The following is a 9,682-nucleotide window of genomic DNA, read 5'->3' as shown; positions in this document are numbered from 1 at the left end:
CTATAGGACTTAGAAGATGGTCATTCTAGAACTATAGGACTTAGAAGATGGTCATTCTAGATGTAGGACTTAGAAGATGGTCATTCTAGATGTAGGACTTAGAAGATGGTCATTCTAGATGTAGGACTTAGAAGATGGTCATTCTAGATGTAGAACTTAGAAGATGGTCATTCTAGAACTATAACTTAGAAGATGGTCATTCTAGAACTATAACTTAGAAGATGGTCATTCTAGATGTAGAACTTAGAAGATGGTCATTCTAGAACTATAACTTAGAAGATGGTCATTCTAGAACTATAACTTAGAAGATGGTCATTCTAGAACTATAACTTAGAAGATGGTCATTCTAGATGTAGAACTTAGAAGATGGTCATTCTAGATGTAGGACTTAGAAAGATGGTCATTCTAGATGTAGAACTTAGAAGATGGTCATTCTAGAACTATAACTTAGAAGATGGTCATTCTAGAACTATAACTTAGAAGATGGTCATTCTAGATGTAGAACTTAGAAGATGGTCATTCTAGAACTATAACTTAGAAGATGGTCATTCTAGAAGATGGTCATTCTAGAACTTAGAAGATGGTCATTCTAGATAGAACTTAGGACTTAGAAGATGGTCATTCTAGATGTAGGACTTAGAAGATGGTCATTCTAGATGTAGAACTTAGAAGATGGTCATTCTAGATGTAGGACTTAGAAGATGGTCATTCTAGATGTAGAACTTAGAAGATGGTCATTCTAGAACTATAACTTAGAAGATGGTCATTCTAGAACTATAACTTAGAAGATGGTCATTCTAGAACTATAACTTAGAAGATGGTCATTCTAGAACTATAACTTAGAAGATGGTCATTCTAGATGTAGGACTTAGAAGATGGTCATTCTAGATGTAGGACTTAGAAGATGGTAATTCTAGATCTATAACTTAGAAGATGGTCATTCTAGATGTAGGACTTAGAAGATGGTCATTCTAGATGAAGATATAACTTAGAAGATGGTCATTCTAGAACTATAACTTAGAAGATGGTCATTCTAGAACTATAACTTAGAAGATGGTCATTCTAGATGTAGAACTTAGAAGATGGTCATTCTAGAACTATAACTTAGAAGATGGTCATTCTAGATGTAGGACTTAGAAGATGGTCATTCTAGATGTAGGACTTAGAAGATGGTCATTCTAGATGTAGGACTTAGAAGATGGTAATTCTAGATGTAACTTAGAAGATGGTCATTCTAGATGTAGAACTTAGAAGATGGTCATTCTAGATGTAGGACTTAGAAGATGGTCATTCTAGAACTATAACTTAGAAGATGGTCATTCTAGAACTATAACTTAGGACTTAGAACTATAACTTAGAAGATGGTCATTCTAGAACTGTAACTTAGAAGATGGTCATTCTAGATGTAGGACTTAGAAGATGGTCATTCTAGATGTAGAAGACTTAGAAGATGGTCATTCTAGATTAGAAGATGGTAGATGACTTAGAAGATGGTCATTCTAGAAGATGTAGGACTTAGAAGATGGTCATTCTAGATGTAGAACTTAGAAGATGGTCATTCTAGATGTAGGACTTCTAGAAGATAGAAGTCATTCTAGATGTAGGACTTAGAAGATGGTCTATTCTAGATGTAGGACTTAGAAGATGGTCATTCTAGATGTAGGACTTAGAAGATGGTAGAAGATGGTCATTCTAGATGTAGGACTTAGAAGATGGTCATTCTAGAACTAGAACTTAGAAGATGGTCATTCTAGAACTTCTAGAACTAGAACTTAGAAGATGGTCATTCTAGATGTAGGAACTTAGAAGATGGTCATTCTAGATGTAGAACTTAGAAGATGGTCATTCTAGATGTAGAACTTAGAAGATGGTCATTCTAGAACTATAACTTAGAAGATGGTCATTCTAGATGTAGGACTTAGAAGATGGTCATTCTAGAACTATAGAACTTAGAAGATGGTCATTCTAGATGTAGGACTTAGAAGATGGTCATTCTAGATATAACTTAGAAGATGGTCAGATGACTTAGAAGATGGTCATTCTAGATGTAGAACTTAGAAGATGGTCATTCTAGATGTAGAACTTAGAAGATGGTCATTCTAGAACTATTCTAGAACTATAACTTAGAAGATGGTCATTCTAGATGTAGAACTTAGAAGATGGTCATTCTAGAACTAGATGTAGAACTTAGAAGATGGTCATTCTAGATGTAGAACTTAGAAGATGGTCATTCTAGATGTAGGACTTAGAAGATGGTCATTCTAGATGTAGAACTTACTTAGAAGATGGTCATTCTAGATGTAGAACTTAGAAGATGGTCATTCTAGATGTAGGACTTAGAAGATGGTCATTCTAGAACTAGAACTTAGAAGATGGTCATTCTAGATGAAGATGGTCATTCTAGAAGATGGATAATTCTAGATGTAGGACTTAGAAGATGGTCATTCTAGATGTAGGACTTAGAAGATGGGTCATTCTAGATTAGAACTTAGAAGATGGTCAGAACTATAACTTAGAAGATGGTCATTCTAGATGTAGGAAGATGGTCTTAGAAGATGGTCATTCTAGATGTAGGACTTAGAAGATGGTCATTCTAGATGTAGGACTTAGAAGATGGTCATTCTAGATGAGGACTTAGAATAACTTAGATGGTCATTCTAGATGACTTAGAAGATGGTAACTTCATGAGGAGTATGAGACACGCTGTTGTCAAACATTCTAACTGATAACTAACATTACAAAGGGCTGCTCCTTGAAACCTTGTTGAACTGGCAATTTTCAGAATAGAACACTTTAGAATAACCTTCTAGAATGTGCCTCTCCCATTATGGGGTGTAAATACATCTCCATACTCCAACGTCACTGTATGAGTGAGTCCCACGGGTTTAACTTCATTTGATCCCCTTCAGTTAACACACTGTAGTAGAGAACATCAGATTACATCACAAATAGACAAGTGGATCTCCACCTACAGCTCACACCCCCTGCCTCCCAAAATGGCCCCTATTCCCTACATAGTGCACTACTTTTAACCAGAGCCCTGCGGGTAGTTGCACTATATGGGAACTGAGAAGGGTCATTTGATATAGCCCACGATGTTCGATTGTCTACTATGATGTGATACTGGTTTGGTTTATGACAACATCCTCTCTGTCTCGTTCTAGACCGTAGAACCTAACTTCCTGTTTACACCTTTCATACCGGCCTCTGTCTTTTACTATTATACAGGTGGGCCTTGGAGGGAGGGGGAGAGGAGGGGGAGGAAGAAAGAGGGAGAGACAGTCCTTCTAAATGAAGAGGGAGAGAAGGAGGGAGAGGGGGACAAGGGGAGAGGGAAGCATGGAGAGAAGGATGAGGTCTCTATCCATCCCAGTCCTTCTAAATGAAGAGGAGAGAAGGAGGGATAAAAGTGGGGAGACAAGGGAGAGAAGGGTAAGAAGGAAGGATGGAAGGGGAAAGGGAGAGGTGGAGACACAGGGAGATGGAAGGAGGGAGAGAGAAATGAGGGCTCCTCTCTATTCGTCCCAGTCCTTCTTGATCCCCAGGTTCCACTCCCAGGAGGTGGTCGGTCTTGTCGTCATCGGTGAAGTGGGACTTGATGTGGTAGCTGCCTCTGACAATCATGCCTTTGGGCGCCTCCTCCACCGGGGTCATGAACTCGTGCTCCTCCACCCGCGGCCCATAGCTGCCCACCATGTACACCGCCTTGTCCACTGCACGACACAAAATGGACGCTCAGTTGCACACTTCCTAGCCAGGTTTTAAGGGTAAATGTGGGGAAACTGTGACAATTTGTGTCAGTGACAACACACCAAATGGCGGCTCAGTTGAACAGTTGGTAATCAGGTTTTAGGTGAATGTGGGGGAAACTGACATCTTGTGTCAATGAAAACACACAAAATGGCACCTCAGTTGCATCGCTGTTAACCTGGAATTAGGTGTACGTGTGGAAACTGTGATGTCTTGTGTCGATGACAACACATAAAATGGCAGCTCAGTTGCACCCTTGCTAGCCAGGGTTTAGATGTATGTATCAGAAACTGACACTGTCTATGGGCCTAAACAGCACAGCGTATCCACAGCTCGGCACAAAATGGGGTCCTCCTTACCTCTGATTCCTTTCCTGTAGGTCAGATGGACGTACTTCAGCCCAGACACAATATCCCTGTTAACCTGGAGAGGAGAGGAGAGGAGAGGAGAGGAGAGGAGAGGGGAGAGGGAGGGGAGGGGGAAGGAGAGGAGGAGGAGAGGAGGGGAGGGAAGGGGAGAGGAGGAGGGGAGGGGAGGAGGAGGAGAGGGGAGGGAAGGGAGAGGAGGAGGGAGGAGAGGAGGAGGGGAGGGGAGGAGGAGAGGGGAGGAAGGGGAGAGGAGGAGGAAAGGAGGGAGAGGAGGGAGGGGAGGGGGGAGGGGAGGAGGAGGGGAGGGAGGAGGGAGAGGAGGAGATGAGAGGAGGAAGGAAAGGAAAGGAGAGTTATTGTAATATGAAGTCTCATTAAGAGGCAACTTTAGACAGCTTTGTTCCAAAACACTCTACTCCCTATTCAGTGCACAATGTTTGACCAGGGCACTTGGCCCTATAGACCCTGGTCTAAATTAGTGCCCTCAGTCCTATAGACCCTGGTCTAAATTAGTGCCCTCAGTCCTATAGACCCTGGTCTAAAGTAGTGCCCTCAGTCCTATAGACCCTGGTCTAAACTAGTGCCCTTAACCCTATAGACCCTGGTCTAAGTAGTGCCCTCAGTCCTATAAACTCTGGTCTAAAGTAGTGCCCTTAGTCCTATAGGCCCTGGTCTAAAGTAGTGCCCTCAGTTCTATAGGTCCTGGTCTAAAGTGTGCCCTTCGTCCTATAGGCCCTGGTCTAAATAGTGCCCTTAGTCCTATAGGCCCTGGTCTAAAGTAGTGCCCTTAGTCCTATAGGTCCTGGTCTAAAGTAGTGCCCTTAGTCCTATAGACCCTGGTCTAAAGTAGTGCCCTTAGTCCTATAGACCCTGGTCTAACCTAGTGCCCTCAGTCCTATAGGTCCTGGTCTAAAGTAGTGCCCTTCGTCCTATAGGCCCTGGTCTAAAGTAGTGCCCTTAGTCCTATAGGTCCTGGTCTAAAGTAGTGCCATTAGTCCTATAGACCCTGGTCTAAATGTAGTGCCCTTAGTCCTATAGACCCTGGTCTAAAGTAGTGCCCTAGTCCTATAGGCCCTGGTCTAAAGTAGTGCCCTTAGCCCTATGGGTCCTGGTCTAAAGTAGTGCACTATATGGAATAGGTGCCATTTGAGGCACACACAAGTAGGGGTGTGAGACCTGGAAATAGTGATCTTGAACTTTAGGAAAAATCCCTAACAGAAAAACAGTTGTTTTGGTGGCCTAGTGATGGGAAGTCAGATCCCTCAGCTGCCTGTTCAAACTAGTGCTTCTAAACCATCTCCAGAGTAGTGCCCTCAGTCCTATAGACCCTGGTCTAAAGTAGTGCCCTCAGTCCTATAGACCCTGGTCTAAAGTAGTGCCCTCAGTCCTATAGACCCTGGTCTAAAGTAGTGCCCTCAGTCCTATAGACCCTGGTCTAAAGTAGTGCCCTCAGTCCTATAGACCCTGGTCTAAAGTAGTGCCCTCAGTCCTATAGACCCTGGTCTAAAGTAGTGCCCTCAGTCCTATAGACCTGGTCTAAAGTAGTGCCCTCAGTCCTATAGACCCTGGTCTAAAGTAGTGCCCTCAGTCCTTAGACCTGGTCTAGCTTTGTTCCAGACCTCTACTGGTCACAAAGTTTGACCAGTAGCCTCAGTCCTATAGACCCTGGTCTAAATTAGTGCCCTCAGTCCTATAGACCTGGTCTAAAACAGTGCCCTCAGTCCTATAGACCCTGGTCTAAAGTAGTGCCCTCAGTCCTATAGACCCTGGTCTAAAGTAGTGCCCTCAGTCCTATAGACCCTGGTCTAAAGTAGTGCCCTCAGTCCTATAGACCCTGGTCTAAGTAGTGCCCTCAGTCCTATAGACCCTGGTCTAAAGTAGTGCCCTCAGTCCCTGACCCTGGTCTAAAGTAGTGCCCTCAGTCCTATAGACCCTGGTCTAAAAGTAGTGCCCTCAGTCCTATAGACCCTGGTCTAAAGTAGTGCCCTCAGTCCTATAGACCCTGGTCTAAAGTAGTGCCCTTAGTCCTATAGACCCTGGTCTTCTAAACCAAGTAGTGCCCTCAGTCCTATAGACCCTGGTCTAAAGTAGTGCCCTCAGTCCTATAGACCCTGGTCTAAGTAGTGCCCTCAGTCCTATAGACCCTGGTCTAAAGTAGTGCCCTTCAGTCCTATAGACCCTGGTCTAAAGTAGTGCCCTTAGTCCTATAGGTCCTGTTCAATGGTGCTTCTAAACCCTGGTCCTATCTCCAGAAAGTAGTGCCCTCAGTCCTATAGACCTGGTCTAAAGTAGTGCCCTCAGTCCTATAGGCCCTGGTCTAAAGTAGTGCCCTCAGTCCTATAGACCCTGGTCTAAAGTAGTGCCCTCAGTCCTATAGACCCTGGTCTAAAGTAGTGCCCTCAGTCCTATAGACCCTGGTCTAAAGTAGTGCCCTCAGTCCTATAGACCTGGTCTAAAGTAGTGCCATTAGTCCTATAGACCCTGGTCTTCTAAACCATCTCCAAGTAGTGCCCTCAGTCCTATAGACCCTGGTCTAAAGTAGTGCCCTATAGACCCTGGTCTATAGACCCTGGTCTAAAGTAGTGCCCTCAGTCCTATAGACCCTGGTCTAAAGTAGTGCCCTCAGTCCTATAGACCCTGGTCCTAAAGTAGTGCCCTTAGTCCTATAGACCCTGGTCTAAAGTAGTGCCCTTAGTCCTATAGGCCCTGGTCTAAAGTAGTGCCCTTAGTCCTGGTCCTGGTCTAAAGTAGTGCCCTTAGGACCCAAAGTAGTGCCCTCAGTCCTATAGGCCCTGGTCTAAAGTAGTGCCCTCAGTCTATAGACCCTGGTCTAAAGTCCCTCCTATAGACCCTGGTCTAGTAGCCCTCAGTCCTATAGGTCCTGGTCTAAAGTAGTGCCCTTCGTCCTATAGGCCCTGGTCAAAGTAGTGCCCTTAGTCCTATAGGTCCTGGTCCTAAAGTAGTGCCCTTAGTCCTATAGACCCTGGTCTAAAGTAGTGCCCTTAGTCCTATAGACCCTGGTCTAAAGTAGTGCCCTTAGTCCTATAGACCCTGGTCTAAAGTAGTGCCCTTAGTCCCTTAGACCCTGGTCTAAAGTAGTGCCCTTAGTCCTATAGACCCTGGTCTAAGTAGTGCCCTTAGTCCTATAGACCCTGGTCTAAAGTAGTGCCCTCAGTCCTATAGACCCTGGTCTAAAGTAGTGCCCTTAGTCCTATAGGCCCTGGTCTAAAGTAGTGCCCTTAGCCCTCCTGGTCTAAAGTAGTGCACTATATATGGAATAGGGTGCCATTTGAGGCACACACAAGTAGGGATGTGAGCGTTTCAAATAGTGATCTTGAACTGCCCTAACAGAAAAACAGTTGTTTTGGTGGCCTAGTGATGGAAGTCAGATCCCGCTGCCTGTTCAATGGTGCTTCTAAACCATCTCCAGAGTAGTGCCCTTAGTCCTATAGACCCTGGTCTAAAGTAGTGCCCTCAGTCCTATAGACCCTGGTCTAAAGTAGTGCCCTCAGTCCTATAGACCCTGGTCTAAAGTAGTGCCATTAGTCCTATAGGTCCTGTTCAATGGTCTAAAGAGTAGTGCCCTCAGTCCTATAGACCCTGGTCAAAGTAGTGCCCTCAGTCCTATAGACCCTGGTCTAAAGTAGTGCCCTCAGTCCTATAGACCCTGGTCTAAAGTAGTGCCCTTAGTCCTATAGGCCTGGTCTAAAGTAGTGCCCTTAGCCCTATAGGCCCTGGTCTAAAAAGTAGTGCCCTTAGTCCTATAGGTCCTGGTCTAAAGTAGTGCCCTCAGTCCTATAGACCCTGGTCTAAAGTAGTGCCCTTAGTCCTATAGACCCTGGTCTAAAGTAGTGCCCTTGTCCTATAGGCCTGGTCTAAAGTAGTGCCCTTAGCCCTGGGTCCTAAAGTGTGCACTATGGAATAGGGTGCCATTTGATGCTCAGTCGTTTCAAATAGTGATCTTGAACTTTAAGAAAATCCTAACAGAAAAACAGTTGTTTTGGTGGCCTAGTGATGGAAGTAGATCCCGCTGCCTGTTCAATGGTGCTTCTAAACCATCTCCAGAGTAGTGCCCTTAGTCCCATAGACCCTGGTCTAAAGTAGTGCCCTCAGTCCTATAGACCCTGGTCTAAAGTAGTGCCCTCAGTCCTATAGACCCTGGTCTAAAGTAGTGCCATTGGGGCAGTCCTATAGGTCCTGTTCAATGGTCTTCTAAAGAGTAGTGCCCTCAGTCCTATAGACCCTGGTCTAAAGTAGTGCCCTCAGTCCTATAGACCCTGGTCTAAAGTAGTGCCCTCAGTCCTATAGACCCTGGTCTAAAGTAGTGCCCTCAGTCCTATAGACCCTGGTCTAAAGTAGTGCCCTCAGTCCTATAGACCCTGGTCTAAGGTAGTGCCCTCAGTCCTATAGACCCTGGTCTAAAGTAGTGCCCTTAGTCCTATAGGTCCTGTTCAATGGTGCTTCTAAACCATCTCCAGAGAAGGTTTCCTGTTGTCATTCAAAAAGCCCTTGTGTACCTTTATAGACGAACAGACATGCCGTAGCCTGACACCGCCTGGTATAGAGGTCCTGGATGGCAGGAAGCTTGACCCAAGTGATGTACTGGGTCGTTCGCACAACCCTCTGTAGTGCCTTGCGGTCGGAGGCGAGCAGTTGCCATTACCAGGCGGTAATACAGGATGCTCTCGATGGTGCAGGTGTAGAACCTTTTGAGGATCTGAGGACCCATGCCAAATCTTTTCAGTCTCTTGAGGGGGAATAGGGTTTTGTTGTGCCCTCTTCACAACTGTATTGGTATGCTTGGACTATGTTAGTTTGCTGGTGATGTGGACACCAAGGAACTTGAAGCTCTCAACCTGCTCCACTACAGCCCCGTCGATGAGAATGGGGGCGTGTTCGGTCCTCGTTTTCCTGTAGTCCACAATCATCATCTTTGTCTTGATCACATTGAGGAAGGGTTGTTGTCCTGGCACCACACGGCCAGGTCTCTAACCTCCCTATAGGCTGTCTCGTCGTTGTCGGTGATCAGGCCTACCACTGTTTTGCCATCGGCAAACTTGATGATGTGTTGGAGTCATGCCTGGCTGTGCAGTCATGAGGAACAGGGAGTACATTAGGGGACTGAGCACACACCCCTGAGGGGCCCTGTGTTGGTCAGCATGGCAGATGTGTTGTTACCTACCCTCACCACCTGGGAGCGGCCCGTCAGGAAGTCAGGATCAGTTGCAGAGGGAGTGTTTATCTCAGGGTCCTTAGCTTATTGATGAGCTTTGGGGGCACTATGGTGTTAAACGCTGAGCTGTAGTCAATGAATAGCATTTTCATTGGTCTTCCCTTTTTCCAGGTGGGGAAGGGTGTGGAGTGCAATAGAGATTGCATGATCTGTGGATCTGTTAGGGACGGGTATGCAAAGTGAGTGGGTCTAGGGTTTCTGGGATAATGGTGTTGATGTGAGCCATGACCAGCCTTTTAAAGCACTCCATGGCTAGGAGATGTGAGTGCTACGGGTCTGTAGTCATTTAGACAGGTTACCTTAGTGTTCTTGGGCACAGGGACTATGGTGG

At 45.4% G+C, this 9,682-nt stretch overlaps 1 protein-coding gene and 1 long non-coding RNA gene across 20 annotated transcripts; both read right to left on the bottom strand.

Annotated features, from left to right (window-relative positions):
* Positions 1–2,909: 2,909 nt before the first annotated feature.
* On the bottom strand, positions 2,910–4,179 carry LOC127922427 (rho GDP-dissociation inhibitor 1-like; the record flags this gene model as incomplete). Its single annotated transcript, XM_052506214.1, has 3 exons — positions 2,910–2,917; positions 3,510–3,713; positions 4,110–4,179. Coding segments are annotated over 3 exons (282 nt in total), but the record flags the coding sequence as incomplete, so codon positions are not given.
* Positions 4,180–5,480: 1,301 nt separating this feature from the next.
* Positions 5,481–8,502, bottom strand: LOC127922428 (uncharacterized). 19 transcript variants are annotated; one of them, XR_008111297.1, is made up of 5 exons: positions 8,361–8,476; positions 7,751–7,818; positions 6,397–6,565; positions 5,850–5,952; positions 5,518–5,649 (listed from the first exon to the last, which is right to left on the bottom strand). It is a non-coding gene; the product is annotated as an uncharacterized LOC127922428 (long non-coding RNA). The 19 variants fall into 19 exon arrangements; XR_008111296.1 differs by having other exon boundaries at positions 7,785–7,818; XR_008111302.1 differs by lacking the exon at positions 7,751–7,818 and having other exon boundaries at positions 8,395–8,502.
* Between the last annotated feature and the right edge of the window lie 1,180 nt (positions 8,503–9,682).

Source organism: Oncorhynchus keta, unplaced genomic scaffold (genome assembly GCF_023373465.1).
Source record: "Oncorhynchus keta strain PuntledgeMale-10-30-2019 unplaced genomic scaffold, Oket_V2 Un_contig_25658_pilon_pilon, whole genome shotgun sequence".
Classification (NCBI taxonomy): Eukaryota; Metazoa; Chordata; class Actinopteri; order Salmoniformes; family Salmonidae; genus Oncorhynchus; species Oncorhynchus keta.
The sequence above is the reverse complement of the archived record's forward strand: the minus strand, read 5'-3'. Positions and strand labels throughout refer to the sequence as shown.